Below are 19,441 nucleotides of genomic sequence, written 5' to 3' on the forward strand. Positions count from 1 at the left end.
AGTGTGTGTGTAAGAGAGAAAGAGTTGACATGAGGCTGGACGCATGGTTTTTGAATGAAAAGATGTTGAGCCACTTTCGGCACTTCTGAGTGTTGGTGATCGATCACCACACACACTCCAGGTCATCGCTTAAAAACATATTGAAAAAATATCTCATCTTTATCATAACTGCCAACTCCCCTGGAAAATGCATCATCATGTATTTCGATAGGCTGTCTGTCCATCATCCATCAATAACTACTTGCATGTAAGACACTATCACAACTCATATTACTGGTCCCATAATGCACTGCAACAGTTAAAGCTTGTGTAAAACCTATGGTGTCACCTGACACTCACCGATTAAGCCGATATCAATATTTTATGGCAGACAGAAAGACACAAGCTGGTTATCATTTAATCCAGAGTGCTTTTTTTTATTTTGTGATGTCAAATACGTCAGAAAGACTTTCTACTGGTAAAAAAACAGCTTCACAAAAATGTGCGATGGAAACACATTGCCACTGTGAGTATAAAATGAGTTTTATGGTGCAAAACCTCAGAAAGAAGAAAAGAAACACGTCCCTGCACATATAAAAATAAATTAATACTTTGTGTGTCCAGTCGCGGTCAAACGTTTTTTTTTTTTTTTCATCTGGTCCTAAAGATTCACACATATAAAGCCAGGCGTCAGCCACTTGTTCTTCACGCCTGACCACAATCACTTATGTACAACTAATGACAAAGCTTTATATACAATTGACGAGGTAAAAACTTGTGCCACTGAACACCCCACCCCGAGCTGTACACCCCCCCTCAGCCAACCATCAAGTAGCGTTGAATCACACGACAGAACAAAAGTCAGTAAGAGTTTACAGTTCATTTCGACTGGAAACAAAGAGACACAGTAGTACACAAATGTTAAAACTCCGCTGGGCTTTTAAAATATATCATCTTGTGCCCATTATACAAACAACCTCCAAATAAATAAACACACGTTGGCTTTTACATTGAAGAATGCAGCAGAATTACATTTCAATTTATTTCTGAGACGAGCTTGTTGTAATGGGTTGCTGTGGCAACGCAGCTTCATGACCACTGGTATGGTGATAATAGTGATTGAGAGGAGAGCAGGTAAATGAGAGGACTAAATCCCACCTTCTACCCTCTGGCCTCAGGCACTTGTGTGTTCTGGACCCTGACTGGCCAGTGGTGACTGCTTCAGATTGTTCTAGGTCCTGATAGGCTGGTCCTGCTGGAGAGGTAGGTGCGACTAGGGGCCCACCCAGGAAGATAAGCGTGCTGATCTGCACAGATCATGTGTGCGTGGAAAGATCTACTCCAATACTGGACGACGTTGAGCAGCTTTATGTCCCTGAGTGAGCTCCTCGGATCTGGCCCAAAGAGGAGCGAGTCAAAAGGCTTCTGCGCGACCAGACCAGGTTGGCTCAATGACATCATCGCCTGGTCTTTTGCGCAGAGCGAGAAAATGAGGAACAAGAAGAGAGGCCACGTGTGGGATTTCCTAACCCGATATTTCCTCTGGGAACAGAACAAGACTGATGTAGCAACATACATCTGCTGCTGTCGAGTCCTGCGCTCGGAAAATTGTTACTATAAATATACTTAAGAGTTCTGCAGTTTTCTTTTTTTTTTTTTTCACGGTTGCATTTGTAGTTCTGTGTGCTGAGAGCAACAATGGTGTTTGTTTGAAACCCCTGAGAGTGAAAGAGCAGACTGAGGGGGGATGTCTGAGGACAGCAGTCGGACTATTGTGGCAACAAAGGGGAAGAAGCACGAGAGGAAACATCTGAGAATCATTCCCAACAGAAAAATCAACATTAAATAAAGCGCTGTTGGTAAACCTGCCTGTAAAACAAACTGTTAGTGCTACAAACAAAATGAACAGTAGCTACCAGGAATAACAAAACAATCACTCTGAAAGCAAAGTCTATGCTTAGTTATTCGCCTACACACCAGCTGTGTATCAAACCCGCAAATAAACCTAAAGAGGTTTAACAGAATATAAACCTTGCGCTACAAATCCAGCCATCACTGGACACAGGATCGTCCGCATCCCAGACCAGATGAACAACAGAATAAAACAGAAAAGAAAGTGTGGTCATGTCTTCTCCTGCCCTGACAGGCCTGCAGGCTTCTCCGCCAGTTGCAGCTCCTGCTCCCCTTCAGCCAGAGCGTCTCTGCGCAGCAGAGCCAGGAAAGGGCTGGCGCTGATGGCACTTTGGCTCTGACCAGGAGAGGCGGTCAGCAGGTTGTTGACGGGCAGCTGAGGGGAGGAGAGGGCCCGCAGCAGCCAAGGGTCCAGAGGCGGGTGCAGGAAAGGAGAGACGGAGGAGGTGAACGTGGTGAAGTGAAAAGAAGAGCAAGATTCTGGGATAGTTAATGAAAGTTCTCCTGCAAAAAGAGAGAAAAATCAGTGAGCTTGTGACGGAGGCCTCTGTCTGGAGTGTGCACGTGCATGCCTGCCACCCTTACCACTGAGGGTTGTGTGGACAGCAGCTGCTGTTGCAGGAAGAGTCTCTGTTGGTCAGACAAGAGGCCGAGTCGAGCAGCGCTAAGGGGACAAAACGAGTCAAACACTTCAATCAAACTCTGCACCAACAACTCAGAATTAGACACTGAACACGAATCTGTGCAGACGAAAACAACTGGGGATGATTGTTAAAAGTCAGCACATCTTGCACAGCCATCAAGTCTCACCTGTTCTTTCCTGGCGCTGCTGTGCTGTGATCCAAATGCGCAAGCAGTGAGGAACAAAAGCGAGAGCATGTCATCAATGCCATGACATCTAAAGTCAAAGGCTCTAACCAGCATCTCTGTAAGTCCTGAGCGACAGAGCTGTTTTAAAGCAATGACTGAAAACACAAATGCTTTCAGTAGTCATGACCAAGTCACATGACAGGTGTTTACAAGTCTGCAGCCTTAGTGATTTAACTTTCTATTTGGCAGCTTTTCATCCATCATGTTGGTGACATTGAGAAGTGGGAGTGCTAGTCTACCTGTTATTAGCGACTGTAGCTGATCCAGTAGTGTGAGTGTGGGGGCTGGCGGTCCCAGCAGGGGTCTGGATCACTCCGTTCAGGGCCCCAACGATTCCGCCCATGCCTAGCGTGCTGCCAGCACCGAAGGTTCCCATCAATCCTGTGACGTTGCCAAGCATAGCCGGGGCAGTGCCCACTGGTGCCACGCCATTCATTTGGGCCTGAGGTGGACTCTGGGACACAGAGGGAGGGGTGGACAGAGAGGAGGTGGAACCAGTGCTGCTGTGGCCACCACATGAGGCGTTGTCCTGTTTCAACACAAGTCATACAGCAAGTCAAGTACCAATTGAAAATTCTATGCTAATACGGAAGCGTGTTTCCTGAATACATTAAGAGGATTAAGAAAATATCCATTTCTTACTTGAGCAACTGCAGGTAAAGATGAGTCGGTGCCTCCCAACTGGGATCCTTTCATATCTGCAAATGAAATGTCATTTTTAATTGATAAGTAAACATGACACATACCTTCAGTTGCAAGTGTGTGGGCATGTTTTGCCATACTTGTGAGGACCAAGTCTTGACAAGCCACCTTCTTGAGAGGACATTTAGCTATGTGAGCATGTTTGATTCATTACTCCTCACAAGGTTTAGAGGATTAAAACCTAAGTTAAATTGTTTATTATAATTGGGTATGAGATCAGTTAAGAGTTCTGATTAAGGTTAACCATCTGTTTTTGGATGGTTAAGTTAAGGGTGAGAGGCTGGGGAAAGCATTAATGGCAATGACAGGTCCTCACAAAAATAGCAAAATGTGACTGTGTGTCTACCTGAGGTGGAAGTGAAAGGCACCGATAGCTGCGCACTGAGGAGCTGCAGTCTCTCTTTCTTCATAGTCAGAGTTTTAATCTGATCCTCAAGCCTCCGGTTCTCCTCCTGCAGCTGGTGGAGGGACTTCAACATGCCAACCACTGAGGAGAAGAGAAAACAATGAAAAGTGAAGATATTGTTTGGAACGACTTCAGATGTCCAAGGTCTTCCATGCAGTCTCGGGACTGGCCTATATTACTATACTTGGTCAAAAAAAATATCTTGGTACAAAATGTGTCTTTCTTTCATGGATTTAAACGATTTATTTGCCATGAATATTAACATTTTACTGATTCACCACCTGGGATGTGGAAACTTCACCATAACACAAGCTTCACTTGTGTTAAGGCTCACTTCTGTCCGATAAGTCAACTCACTCAAAGAGTTAAAACGTATCAAATAAAATCCAAACCAGGGGCCTGGACCATATGCGTATTAATCGACACATGGATCTGCTGGATGCATCGTTAGACACCTAGTGTTTAACCAGGAATACAGGACAGAAAGGATGCAGGTCTCAACAAAACCTGTCTGTGTCATGTTTATGGTCACTGTCATGTTGACTCTCACCGTCTCCCTGCGTGCCCTGCTGCAGCAGAAAGTTTTGGCCCTCGTTCCACTGCCTCTCCAGGAGCTGCTCTATGCTAGTGGCCACCGGGGGTATTGTCTCGCTGCCTACCCCCGGCCCTAGCAACCCAAGCGCCGGCCCCGGCAACGACCCAGAGCAGTCATAGCGGATCTGCAGGCCACCAAGTGGAGAGCTGAATAGAGACGAGAGAGCGCGTAGATAGAAAATGAGAGATGGAGAGGTCAATGGGGGAGATTAACGGCCCAACATAAACGTCAGGCAAACACAGACACTGCTGGCTATAAAACTACATCAATTTGTTGTTACAGTGGCCTCTAATGAAAAGAGGCCAGCCTTGCTGTCTGAGCGAGAAGGGGAGCAAGAGATGGAGAGGAAAGGAGAAGGACAGCTTAAGAGAGAGGACATCTGGGGTAGGGAGGGATGGAAAATAGTAAATGGAGCGTCCTAATGCAACAAATCTTTACAGTGCGTCTGCCAAGACAACCTGATGAGTGTGATGAGAGAAGAGGGGCCAGTCAAGGCAGGTCATTCACAGGTGTGTGTGACATCAGCCAAGTATTTTTTTTTTTTTAATTCTTGTGCGGAACAGTCAATAAACAAACGTGACCCACAAATATAAAGTAAAATGATTTCAATACGAAAGCAAAACCAACCTGATCAGTAGAAACTTTACATCCCATACAGTCAGAAATAAAACAAGGATTCATTTGTGTCATAAATATTCCCGCACAGAGCGCTCCATTAAAATTGAGCAGTCGATGGTCAGAGAGTTCGTCCATACGTGATTTAAGAAGGTAGAAATATTCCGACTGCAGTTGAAGGACGGTTAGCACCTTCAAAAACAGAGGTTATCGTTGGCTGACGAGGCGAAAATTGCCTGTAGGGGAAGAAGCGAAAGGAAGAGTGTGTGTGTGTGTGTGTGTGTGTGTGTGTGTGTGTGTGTGTGTGTGTGTGTTCATGCCTGCGTAAGGGAAGAGGAAGAAAGAGGAGACGAGGGGCCAGCAAAGGGAAAAGCAGAGAGGGGGATGGGTGCAAGGGGGGGTCAGTAAGGAATGTAAATGCAATGGAGGGAGGGGAAGCATCTGTGTCTGCAAGTGTGTGTGCTCACCGCGGGGTGGTCTGTGGAGAAGATCGTATGGAGAATCCCTGAGCTCCAACACCACCACTGCTGGTGCTGTCTCCCACCTCTTGATCTACAATACACGGACAAAATGTAGATCACTGCTGTGTAAATACACACCAATTCAATAATGTGAGTAAAAAATAATCCCCATCTTCTGTTTTGTTTTTCAGGCTACATCATTCTCATATCAACAGAGCAAACAGAAAAAATGTCAATGACACATTTGTGTATTGTGCAGAAGAAAAAAAAGAGATTTGAAAAAAATGACTGGTGATCTCTATTACATGAAAACACACGAAACAATGAGCCACATTAAGCACAACACTGACAAATAAATCTAAAACATGTATCCTAACACACACTATGATCGAGCTCATATTATAGTACAAAAAAGCATTAGAAAAAAGATAAACATTTTCTTACGCTGTTCAATTCATCAAATGCCCTGTATTACGCTGCTTATTTGGAGTAGCATGACGACACTTGGGTAAATGGTTGGGTAAATATAAGTTGACTTCATAGGGATGTAGTGTTAATTAATAATGACAAACGTATTTATAAAATGACTGTAAATATTAATTGGATTTTACAATCAATTTATATTACAAAAAGAGAGAATTAAAATCATTCACAATTCTTAAGCTAAAATGTACACTACTGAACACCATTGCAATTTGAGTGTAAATAAAAAACAATCAATATTTGTCAATGAATGCAATTTAAAAAAATTGAAAATAATATCTTTTAGGAATAACTGACTATAGATTTCCAATACATCCAACAAAACACGACTGAAAACATCCCAGCACCTAAAAAACACAGGTGACTGAAGACATTGTGACCATCAAAAGTGCAAAACACACTGTTGCTGCACTTATATATATAAAACATTCTGCCATCTGTTTAATAATTTTGTAATTATAAAAAAAGGTACTTATGATCCATGGAATATATTTGACAGCACCATATATGTGTTATTTATAACTGTATATAAGCGTACACGTAATGAAGACATTTATTTAGAAGATCTACATTTTATTATATGCACTTACTTATTTTTAGAATGTGAACCCTATACTGGAAAATACTGCTAAATATCTAGTGATAAATGTCACAATGCCAAATTGTATAAAATTGAAGAGGAATCTATTTTAAGTGTCTGTAGGAGAGAAAGCAGATGCTTGGACCGGCAGATTTGTAAAAGACAGCATCTGAGATTCAAGGTCAGAAAGACTTTTGGTGAGTTGTCATTCATGGACATCTCAAATAAAATGTGTGGTTTTAAAAATTGGAGTGTCTGGGATATAAGTACTCAGTACAACAGCAAAACTAATTAACTTCCTTTGACAGACAGACAGACACACACACACTATCCGTCATTCAGCCTCTTCTTCCTCACTGCTTTCTGAGGCTCTCTGTGTCCACCTCCTCCCTCTGGGCCCCTAGCCAGCCGCTTCTTTTCATTTTCCTCACCAGGAGTAATGAATCAAACATGCACACGCAAATGCACACTTCTGCATTCGCACACTCACATAAACTCCCCTCTACTTAAGGCAGTCAATCCAAGCTTTTACCCCACCAGGTCACCACTCTAGTTCCGCTCTCGCCTTCTTTTTCAAGTTCTTGCTCCCTCGAACCCATTCTGCCCCTGCACCTCCCTCCACACACTCCGGAGCAAGGACAAACTGCGGCCTCAGTAAACAGGCCGTGTTCATTCAAACACACACAAACCTTCAGTGAATGATAAGAAATTAGACAAGTCTGGTATTAATATGGTCAAACAATATTAGCTTTGTTCATGTCTAAACAAGCATCACTAAATGTGTTGTGAAGTTTGAAGGAATCTTTTCTGCATGACTCAAATGCAACAGGGCTTCTACACAGTAAGACGGGAATTTTATACACATAAAAAGAGTTACAGAAACAATAGAAAATATTGCAATGTAATTCATTCGGCAAAAATAATGTTGTCCAATTAATTTTAACATACCACAAGTAATTTTGTATGAACACAAGCATACAAAACTTTCATGAAGAAATTAGCGCACAAAAGACACTTCTCCAGGCATACACAGTGAAAGAGCATGTAAAAATACAAGCATGCAAGTGATACACAAAACACACACACAGGCAGGCGCACACAAGCCTGCTCTCACACACACACACACACACACACACACACACACACACACACACACACACACACACACACACACACACACACACACACACACACACACACACACACACACACACACACACACACACACACACACACACACACACACACACACACACACACACAGGCCCTGTCATTCTGGCTGATTAGCAGGGTGACCTGCGGGTCAGAGTGGATCTGGCTGTGATGACTGCTGACCGGCAGCAGGAACTACCCATCATCCTCCTCCTCCACACTCTTAAAGCCTCTGGTTTTATTTTCACTTAGCTCCAACAGATGTCTCATATCAGGAAGTAACTACACTGATAACTGAATCCACTCTCATCAACTCTTTTTCTCTCACTTTGTTCAACTTTTGATATTGCATCGAGCACACGCCTATCCCACCTGAGAAACATATTAGGAGCAGAAAATAAGACACACACCCTTACCTGCTGGTGAGGCCTCCGACTGAGCAATGAGCGCTGCCATGGCGGAGTTTGGGTTTAGTCGGTTCCCAAACATATGGGAGGGGGCCATGTTGAAGACGGATCCTGGGAGACCACTGGCCTGATGACAACAAGCATAACGGTCACATCATTCACGTGCAGTATCTAAGGAATTACCCAATTATATTTGAAGCTTCACTTGATATACACAGTGTATACACCAATGAGCAGTGATTTTATGCTGAATGTTTATTTCAACAAATATATTACATTTATATATGTCAAGATACGAGCAGTGCGCTAGAATGACTCACAAAAGAAGTTACACTTGTATGTGCTCTTCAAGAATTAGTATTCACTTGAAGCAGACATTTCATTTTTTTATAGCTAAAATGTTAAACCAGTTCAATAATGTCAGAACCTACATCTTAATCAGTCAATCCGATGATGATTCACTACATGGGTTGAAAGAGCGTTATAAAAGAAGAAAATTATGAACCTGAGACTCGATTCAAAATAACAAATGAAGGAAATAATATGGCTATTCACATATAGAAACACATATATCTACACCGGCCTCTAGCAAAGAAAAAAATCATTACAAGCACAAAATAAAATACTTTAGATTCAACTTTAGATTTAGATGCAGTGGTTTGATTGTGTATGTCATCATCTAACACAAACAACTTCTTCAATGATTCAAACCAGAAAGTTACAAATATAAAAACAATTTTGGAAAGATGATGCTTGTTATTTTTGGACAAACATAGGACCTAAAGCGCCTCAGCACCCCAATACTGTGCTGACAAGCTGACAAAGTGTTTCTGACGCATGGAGTTTAATCCAATTAAGGCATTTCCAGAAAGGGAACCATGTAGCGAAGGGTGAGGTTGTGCAAGTCAGAGCAACTACATAAACAAGATGGCAGACTGAACTTTAGAAACAAACATCAGATTTCACCCACTCAACTATATGAGTTGTAATGCAAAGTAAACATTACTGGCAGTATGTTACGGCTGCAATAAAAACGAGACACTTATTAACTAAACTTATTAACTAAATTAGTGGATTTGCATTCATAAGAAAGCATGATAGCTGATACAAGTGACTATAGTTATTATTGTGCCTTCTGATAGTCAAGCTGTGGATGTTGAGTACCTTCTGATTTGAAAATTTAAGACCTTGAAGTTTCAGCAAGTTGAACATTTCATGAGAAAAGAATGTTAGATCCAGTGCAGCCTTGCACTTCAGGATGTAATAAAAAAAATGAATGGACTGGCTAGCTCCTGGTCAAGCATTGATGGGGAGAAAATCCAAAACTAGAATTGGTTAGAACAAGAAGTCTTAAAGAATCTACCGAAGCGCATAAAACAACAGCCAGAGTCATTCAAACTGTGTGAGAGCAGGTTGACAGGTTTGTTTGACATTCTAATGGAGACTAAAGAACTTGTGTTGGACAAGGTAGTAACCATAAAACCAGTGAATGGGGAATAAGTCCACACAAGGAAATGAGTTTTTTATGATGTGCACATAAACGACTGCAGAACATGTGCATTTCAGGAGCAGAGAAAACTAAGGGACCATGCATGTCTCTAATATGTTGATTTTCTTGACTGGTTCTTGACACTAGATGGAAACAAGATGGCACTTATCTATTTGGGCCTTGCATTCAAATAATTTGAAATGATTTCCTGAATCCTAAATAAAGCTAAGCCAGCATTTAGCCAGCGTGTAATTTATACTGCCAATTTCCCTAAATCTGTCTTTCATCTATCTTCATATAATCCCATCTTAGAAAATCATGACGGTGTTGCATCTTAAATGCAATCTGTAAAGCCCTGTTAAATGGTGATTCAAAGACAGAACCTGTAACACTCCCACCACAATAGGCTCCAGTTGGTGAAAATGTGTCTTTGCCTCCCTCCTCTCCTCCCGCATATCCCATCAACATCCATTTTTCATTGACATCCATTTTTCATTCAATGTCTTCTGGAACCTCTTTCAGTATTTCAGGCTGATAGCCAGGAACAGTAGGCCGTCATCTATTGCAGGACTTAAAATAGCTAAAGGACCACATCACTCCAACCACATAGCACAGCTTTTGACCACACTCTTTACCATCTACAGTAAAAGGATCATTACCAGCACAGAGAACATTGTGACGGGTCATTTATCTTTAAAAAAATACCTTGGATATATTTAGGGTAGAATGCAATGTGCACCACATCAATTCGGCAAGCTGAATTGCACATCTAGCACTCACGTTAACATTTTGTTTTATGAAAGTGACAACATAAATAATAATTACGTCTTACATACATTTTGAAAAAAGCATTGCTGACAGTTCCACATAGGGCCTGTCCTACATTATATCACGTGAAACAACAAGAAGTGAACCTGCTAGATGAAGGCCGATTGAAGGGTTCAACACCCAACCCATCCCCGAAAATTTAAACTCAGTGTTCAGTCCCCATCTACCCTTTCACTGTGGCAGTTGTCCGATATTGTTACATCACAAGACAACAGAGGAAAGAGGGAAGCACGAAGCGGCACAGAGAGATGGAAGGCCAAGGGTGAAGTGAAGAATGTGAGATATGGACAGAAACAGTGTGGGGAAGTAGAGACGTAAAACAGTCTTGACTAGATTCACAATGACCTTATTTCTGAACCCGGTTGTTCTGCAAAGACACAATAATAATGTTATCGTAACATAAGGAAACACTTAACCTTCTTTTGAATTTCACACTTTCACAGAATGGCCTCTGTCTGATGATGTCTACTCAAGGGACTCAGTAACTATTATCATTTTAGTCCCGTAAAAAGCCAAAAATCGCTGGCTATTTCACTACTTCACAGTGTGTCTTGTGTTTCAATCTGTACCACATCTTACATTTTAATTTTACGTCATGGATTAAATTGTTGGTATTCGACTTGGTTTTTTATAAGGCACTTTGTGACAAGACTAAGATGTTACATCATTTTTTTTAGTTTATAAGGTTAGAATTGTTGTTAAACATGGAGGAATGACAATATATCAGAGCAAGCAAGATGAGAACACTAAAGGAATGGTTGACACACTGGTGGCGAGTATTTGGGTTGAACAATCAGCAAATCAATTCACTCGTACAAAATAATGTGTATACATAGGCACATAAACGTTAACTTGAGCAATACATTTAGAGAGCAATAAAGACACTGTTTGATAGAAGAATAAATACAATTAACTGGATGACTGGATAGACCATGAGTGGATACATATAAAGGAATCTACGAGCAGGTGATAAAATGAGAGGCAACTGAAAGACTGTTTGGATGAAGTAAAACAAAAACGTTTTGTTAACAGACAATAATATGTGACATCCTCAAATGTTCTCTTTCAGTGAGTTCAGGTCTTCCTTGTTTACATCATAGCTGAAAATATGAATGATACAATTGTGAAAACTTCAGATATGAGATTCAGGTATGGATATTTTTTTTACTTTAAATAAAGCTGGGTAAATAAAGTCATAATTTAATAAAAGATTAATTTGAAAACCAATTATTTAACCTGAACGGTGTGAAAGAAAATGTGGCCTTCACTCTGAATCCATTTGCATGCTCTTCAAATACCACACGTAGCTAACAAGCAAATTATTTAGAAGAATTATGCTGCATTTGAAAAGACGTTTTCAGCAAGCAATCACTTTTCTCTCCACTAAAATAAAATGCTTGGAACCGAATACAGAAGTAGACAGAAGTAGAAGTACATCAATAGAAAAAATCAGTGGTAGAAAATACTTGGAAATCTGAAAACCAACCATGAAATCTTGTAGAATTAGAGATACTGTGACTTACGAAATTTAACAGCGGCATGAATTGCTGAATGAAGTGTCAATGTGCTTGCATGCAAAAAACACAGGTGAAAGGGAAAAGAGGGCAGGTGTATTAAGACTCACAAGTGATGCTGCTGTGCTAGGAAGCTGTGCTGTGGCAGTGAAGGGAGAAGGTGGGGCGAGCGAATGTGTTGGCTGCTGCTGTTGGTGAGAGATTTCCACACTGGCTCCGCCCATCGTAATTGTTCCAGTCCCTGACAATGTTCCATCGGTGGATGAAAAAACACCTGTAGACAAAACATTACATGAAATTCCAACTCCAAAATCTGTTTCTACTACGGGAATGACATTTGGTTGGCTTCTCCAGGATCTTTAAGGAAACACTGCAATAAAAGTGTTGTTCACGACAACAGTTTTGCTCATTTTTGTTGTTTATTCTAGAATTGGGGAGCAGTTTGCCCTATAATACTACAAACATGTTCTTTTCAGATTTACAATTGAGTATTCATCGGGATGATTAAATGAAAATGGACTCCATATGTGTCATATCCTCATAACCACCATTTTCTTATTCAAAATGAATAAGGTGGGTGGGGTTATCTGGGGTAACTGCTGTCGAGTCCAGCAGGCTGCATACAAGAACTTCATACAAAACTGACGTCAGTCAGTTCCAGTGGAGGTCTCGTGCAGGGGTCACGTGGGAGTTGTCACCCAACTGTTAACAAGATTTTTGGAATAAAAAGAATAGAATAAAAGAATAGAAATGAAGAAGAATAAAAATGGAAACAGAAATATCTTTTTAAAAAATGGCACAACCTCATGATGTGACGTCCAGAACAAAAGTTCAACATTTTAAGCATATCAAAAAGAGCAGGAGAGACCCCAACACAGATCTCACAAATGGACTGGTTCTTGTCTCAGAATATTCTGACAGTAAGTGGTGTTCTGTCCGACACTTGACTAAACCTGGATAATTCTTCATCATTCACTCCCACAGAAACAAGTCATCCTTCAGTATAAGTGCAAATGACTTTAAATCAGCCAAAGAAAAACTGATTATAAACGACCAACTGACAACAAAGCATTCGCTGAAAATGCAGAAGATCAGCCTATATCCTTCGTAAATTAACCCATTTTCAAGGACCAAATAATTCATAATGACTTTGATGTAAGATGATGTTGAATATCCTCAGTTCAGACATGTAAACACAGAAATACAACAACAATAATAATCATAATAATTGTACATTTAGGTTTGTAAAGCATTTATAAACATATTTTTAAAAGCACTAAAAATGAGGTGACTATCAAAGTAATGGGACAGTGCATGTCTCTTTTTACACTCAGGACCTATACTTTCATTCAATTCACATAATTCTATTGTATATTAACAGAAATACAGCCACATCTATCTACAAAGACTCCATATTTATACTTAATTAAGAGGACAACGGTCATGTTTTTATCAATCCTACTGGTTAACTATTAATAGAATGCTGTGTAAAAAGCATTCTATTCTTCTCTTTTAACAAACTTAATAATTAACCAGCAGGGATGCTCGAAGGACAACCTCTACCACTTTTAGATAATTGCGAATATGGAGTTTGTGTTTATTGTCTTATCTCATAACCCACCCTCCTCCCTTGCCGCCATACCCTGTGCTCGCCCACTAACCATGGATAAGCCCTGCCTCTGCCCCCCTTTGACCCTAGCAGTGGAGGGGGAGGGCCCCTCAGCCCCACAAAAGCCTGAATGGCTCAGGGCAGCACACATTCACCAGGGGAACAAGAGATCTTTGTGCCAGAAGGGGAGGGTGGTGCAGAGAACGAGGGGGAGCAAGAGAGATATGAACACTGCGTGGGCCGACATCCTATTTATAACACTTTGTAATATGCACCAGAAAAATTGATACCCAACTGGGGAACAGCAGTCATTCAGAGGTCATGTGATCCAGGAGGATTTTACAGGCCGTGTTAGAAGCCAAACTACTCCAGTCCCGCTCTCATTCCTGACGACAGCAAGCAAGTTTTAAAATAACACTTTTGAATAAATGTGTAAATGTGTTATAAAAGTTAGCTTAATTAATTTTTTTAACAATTTTTGTAGATCATGAACTATCGAAAGAAATTAAGAAAACAGCTGCAACATTCCTACTGTTTACATGACAACACCCGCCTTCCTTTGATAAAGGGGCTGCCTGCATGAAAGAGAAGGACCTGACCATTCACAAATGGCATAAATGCTGTTGAGCTGCTAATAAATCAGTAATATAATAATATTAACCCGAGTTGCAAAATAAAATGGCTTTAACACGTGCATGTTTTCACGTATGTGACAGATGAGTGAGCAATATAATTTAGCGTGGCTGTAATTAATTATTGTAAGGGATGTGTAAATAAGAGATTACATCAAACACTAGCCACAGTATAAGAAGAAAGTAATTACAAATCCAACCAAAAATATATGCACATCTTTTCATTTAACAAATTAAGTCATTCCAATTTCATTAGCGTAATTACACTTACACGTTTGTAAAAATAATAATAATTTCAGATAAGTATGAATTAGATTATGCTAAAATTTAAATGAATTTGCTGTCATGAGAAACAAATAATAAAAATGCACTTAATACAGGTCCACACTGATATGTTTCTCCCCCACAGATCACATAATCCATCGAGTATGTCTGTCCTGGCCTGATGGCCTGATGACCCACTGTCAAACATTAACCTCACCAAAATCTAACCCCCGCCTCTTCCCACCCACCAACACACATCTATCAAGACAAACATCCATCAGCGTGGTGAAGTCAGCCGACAGGACGAGGAGGGAAGGATATGAATAAATGGATGGAACCTCCCCATCACTGCCCCACATTAACCTTCAGCTAAATATTTACAGTAGTCACAAGAAGACTCTCACACTCAAGATCCCTGTATGCCCAATCACACACTCTTCACTGAGGAAACACAAAGGAGGGTAGGATTAACACACTCACACACACAAATATATATATATATATATATATATATATACACACTTAGAATCAATGTCAATCCCTGACAAAGGAACCTTAATTTAAAATCACGAAAAAAAAACCTAACTGTTTGAATCAAACATTTCATTGATACCACAATGTTTTCAAAGGATATGGCACAAAAAAGTACAGTTAGTAATGATTTGTGATGAAGCTGTGCTTTACTCAGTCAGGTCAGATGTATTAAAATAAACTTGGAAGAAAAGGAACACAAATTAAGGTGACAGCACGTATTTCTATGGAAGCAATACAACCATGTAAGAATTTGGAGTTGTGAGGTCAAATACATAAAGGAAACAACAGGTGAGTGAAGGGTGTGTAGAATGAGCAGAAAGCAGGGAGGAGGGAAAATGGTGGTGAATCAGGAAGAAAGCAATGTGTGGGTTGTACTGAACCATTTACATCAGCAGAGGGGAACTCCAAAGCATAAAGACAGTTGCCAAGCAACTGAAATAGTGCAGAAAAGGAACACCACTTCCACATGTGTGACCAAATAACACACTCACACTTCGATATGTGTCAGTGTGAACACACAAATTACAGAAATCACAAAGGTGTGTAAAATCCCAGCCATCAGAGTAAATGCTTATATTTGAAGAACTGGGAAGCTATAGCATCAAATTAAGTAAAATGCTTTACAATTTATCAGAAAATCTATGAAGGCCAAGGCCCTGGAGAGAGGAAACAAAGAGATGCACCAAGACAGTCACTCAAGCACAAGCTCTTGGTCCAATTCAGCATGATTACAATAAGATTTTGTGAAAATGGACAAAAAATATTTCACCATACATCTATGTATAATGTTTGATTATAACAGTACAAATGTATTTCTTAAAACGGTGGTCTGGAATGCCTTAAAAGATAACTGGATCAACATCTGATGAAATAAATGTTACAATCTCATCAGTTTAAAAAATCAATTATATATAAAAGCTGCACTGATGTAATATGAGACGGAGCCCAGTTGTCCCAGGACAACCTTTTGATGCAATATGCAAGGGGTTTATGACTCCTGAACAGCTGTGTTTCAATTTTGGGGCATTTCACTGTTTACTTTGATCACGTTTCTTACCTGGTCCAGTGGTCGAGGAGCCATTGTTGCTTTGTAAGTTCCCATTCCTGAGCAGTGAAGGCGACTTTTGAATCCCGCCACTGACACCTATAACTCCAAGTCCTCTCTCTCCTCCTACTCCCAACCCACTGCTGGAAACTATGCCTGGCCTGCCTGAGAGTGTCGTGGTTGAGGAGGATGGGGAGCCAGCAGAGGAGGTGTTGCAGGTGGAGGAGGCGGTCAGAGTGAGAGACGGAGCTGACTCTGAAGGTTTCACATCAGTGGTGAAGCAGGGTCCGAATCTGTTCCGCCAGTTGCCCTTCTTTTTCTTCTTTGGGACATCATCACCTCCGGCACCAGCTGCTCCGCTGAGACCCGGTCCAGCACTCGAATTTTGGGGTCGTTTGTAGCAGGCTGAACCACCAAGAGTTGATGTTTCAGTGGCGGACATACTATGTGAATTGTCGTAAAGCTTTCCACCCACTGCAATACCAGGAAGAGACACGGTTCATTTCACATGATGTCTGAATAACAAAGTGATAAACATTAAAATTTAGCAAAACGTTTAAGTAAACTCGGGAGGCACCAAACGATTCAGCTGAGTGGCAGAAATCAATGAACATTTGGCTTCGGTTTGTTGCCAGATTGCTTCCGTGATGTCAGTGAATGATGGATTGGGTTGCCAGATTTAGTGCATGCCGAGTTAAAACCTAAGTATTGTTTTTGTATTTACTCAAATGGGTTCTTCCTCCTGAATTCAGTGAATATTGCACCACATTCCGTCCCACGAGTACCATGTACCACTGAACAGCAACTGTACTTGATCAATGCCAAGGTTTCGCTGGATAGTGTTGTGATAAACCCAGTTCTAGATGATAAAACGACCTTGGGTAGAAGGAAGGGTCGGAGGTTCAAGTAACACATTCTCGACTATTAAATGTGACTAATGGATCATCATTTATTCCAAATTTAGTATTTGTCAGAAGGTTGAGTGGCAACTCACTGGAAGAAGCATTTGTAGCGGATGCAAGAGAGCCAAACAAGTTGGTCGTTCCGTCAGAAGCTCCTCCTTCCGAGCTCGGCTTGACAAGGCAGCTGCTAAAAGATGGCGGAGAGGAAAAAGTAGTTCCACTGCCAGGTCTCAGGGTTGAGTCTGAGAAACTTAAAAAGTCAGAAGATGAAGGAGTTGAAGGCGTCTTGCTGGCGTTCGCCAATAGAAGCCCTAGAAAAGACATGAAGGGAGAGATCAGGACAACAAAAAGAAACATTACGAAGTGAATGCTTCAATTCTAGACTGCTTTGATGGTGGGAACAAGGGTTGCATTATTTTCCTAGTTGTCCAGCAGTTCTTTAATCAGCCATCTCTCATCATCAAGTCCTCCTGTGAGACTTAAATACGCACCAAAAGGAAGAATGCACTGATAAAGAAACACCTGGCAGTGGGCACAAGATTCTTAAAACAAAGAGGTACTGTGTGTGTTGGTGTGATGGAAAAGATTTTATACTTTCTATTTCTGGATTACAGAAGACAGAGGCTGTTGGAAGAAACAAAACCAAGGACACAAAACCTGAGGTACTGTTCAAGGCATTAGAATCATTGGATGTTTTTTATTTACTTTTTTTTTGTTTTAAATACAGCTGCAGTATTTGGGTGGCCTGATTTGTTACCCGATGCTGATTTGTCACCACTAGATGTAAGGGAAATTCCCGGTGGTCAGGAAATTACCATACGAGAGTATTTGAAGGCATCAATTCACCTTGGTGGAAAGGCCCAGTGGAAGCAGAGGCAGATGTGGAGGAGGTTGCCATGGTGACCACGGCAGAGGGGAGGGGTTTCCCTGAGGAAGAGACAGACTTGCGGCCACCTCTTTGTCCCACAATGTGACTTCCGGTGTTCTTCTTGTTCTTCATCTCAGACACAGTCTTTACAGTATCTATCCCTAAACTGTCCTTGGAACTCCCACTAGACAGAGTTGACGACACTTCCTGGAAGTTGGCGTTGGTGAAACGAGCATTACTGTCGTCTAGTCTCTTCTGCGAAGACGTTGGCAGAGAAGGAATACCTGAGCTGCTGCTGTTGTAGGCCTGTGGACAGGGAAGATTTTTCAAATAACGTATGAAAGAATGACAATTTAAACGTTAAGCTTCAGCGGCTTACCTTCTCTGTGCCCATGATATTTGGGAGGACAAGAGAGGGTGACATGTCCATGGAAGTCTTCTTATGTCTCGGTTTGTGTCTATCCCTCTCTTTGTGCTTCTGTGTTCAATGAAAAAAGAAATATTAAGGACATGAATGATGCAAAATCCCTCTCAGTTAAGAAGTATTTCATTATCCACTGGATCATAGTGAGATGAAAATGAGATAACCAAAAACACATCCTATAGAAAGTAATACCATGAAAAGCTCAGTACTTGAACAACACAGTTAAGTAGGGAAAGCATCCTATTTCAAAGCCTTGGTCAGAGATGAAAGCTTGGTGATCCACAAACGCACAGTGATGGAGGGGAGATAAGACAGAGCAGAAACTAACAGGAATTCACCATGCAGCAAAGCAAGCACTTGAGTTGCATGGAAACATACAGGGTCACATTGTTTCATGGCATCAAACCCCCTTTTTGGACACTGCAGCTCAATTTACACTCCTGCTCTCACATGTTCCACACCCCTCCTCTTGTGCACCTCGATGGAGGCGAAAGGGTGAAGGCGCATTCACACTTCACATTAGCGCCCCACAAACTGACACCTCTTAGCACGTATGTAAATTCAGACAGGTGTGTGCACTTAACATAGATCGTAAGTGAGAATGCACATGCTTGAAGATTACTGCCAGATCAACATTTTTAAGGTTTCTCTCATTTACTCTCATATCGACACCCCCAAGATTGGTGACAGTTGAGACAGACTTCCTCTGAAAGTGGCGGTTAACAGACAACATTATCTGAATCAGGAAACCGGGTCTCCACTAGTCATGACCCCAAGCATTGCTTTGTGACAAATGTCGCAGTCTACCAAGTTTTTGGCTATTGTTTTTGTTGTTGTAAAATACATAACTATGATTTCAGGAATGAGAGTTTCATTGTTGCAGTGACCCACTCAGGTTTTAAGCTTAATTTTTCAAAAACAAAAATTTCTGGCAGAAATGTAAACAATGTATCATACAGTATATCAACAACAGCCAAACATTTTAAACCTGACAGATAGGCTTGTATCAAAATCAAGATCATCAGGTGGTTCTGGTGTAATAATTTGTGATTACACATTTCAAGCATTTTTATAAAATCCTTTATAGAAGAAGTCACTTGTTTGATTATCAAACTTCTCTACTCCAGCTACTCTTTCTGCATCATTCAGTGACACAAGGAGCGTATGGTTT

At 41.0% G+C, this 19,441-nt stretch overlaps 1 protein-coding gene across 9 annotated transcripts in view; it reads right to left on the reverse strand.

Annotated features, from left to right (window-relative positions):
• Positions 1 to 2,100: 2,100 nt before the first annotated feature.
• The window catches only part of mllt10 (MLLT10 histone lysine methyltransferase DOT1L cofactor), a 35,171-nt gene continuing 17,830 nt past the window's right edge, over positions 2,101 to 19,441 (reverse strand). For 4 of the 9 annotated variants that reach the window (XM_053859190.1, XM_053859186.1, XM_053859189.1 and 1 more), the window contains 14 exons: positions 18,226 to 18,324; positions 17,825 to 18,152; positions 17,071 to 17,289; positions 16,089 to 16,550; positions 12,103 to 12,266; positions 8,165 to 8,288; positions 5,546 to 5,630; positions 4,419 to 4,609; positions 3,809 to 3,949; positions 3,403 to 3,458; positions 3,000 to 3,289; positions 2,701 to 2,724; positions 2,476 to 2,554; positions 2,101 to 2,394 (listed from right to left, as the gene is read on the reverse strand). In XM_053859190.1, the coding sequence (XP_053715165.1) occupies positions 2,380 to 2,394; positions 2,476 to 2,554; positions 2,701 to 2,724; positions 3,000 to 3,289; positions 3,403 to 3,458; positions 3,809 to 3,949; positions 4,419 to 4,609; positions 5,546 to 5,630; positions 8,165 to 8,288; positions 12,103 to 12,266; positions 16,089 to 16,550; positions 17,071 to 17,289; positions 17,825 to 18,152; positions 18,226 to 18,324 (2,277 nt within the window). In that variant the 3' untranslated portion in view covers positions 2,101 to 2,379. The remainder of the gene's footprint in view (positions 2,395 to 2,475; positions 2,555 to 2,700; positions 2,725 to 2,999; positions 3,290 to 3,402; positions 3,459 to 3,808; positions 3,950 to 4,418; positions 4,610 to 5,545; positions 5,631 to 8,164; positions 8,289 to 12,102; positions 12,267 to 16,088; positions 16,551 to 17,070; positions 17,290 to 17,824; positions 18,153 to 18,225; positions 18,325 to 19,441) is intronic. The other 5 variants (XM_053859187.1, XM_053859184.1, XM_053859191.1 and 2 more) reach the window with 3 other exon arrangements.

The sequence above is a fragment of the Synchiropus splendidus genome, chromosome 3 (genome assembly GCF_027744825.2).
Source record: "Synchiropus splendidus isolate RoL2022-P1 chromosome 3, RoL_Sspl_1.0, whole genome shotgun sequence".
In the NCBI taxonomy this organism is placed as follows: domain Eukaryota; kingdom Metazoa; phylum Chordata; class Actinopteri; order Syngnathiformes; family Callionymidae; genus Synchiropus; species Synchiropus splendidus.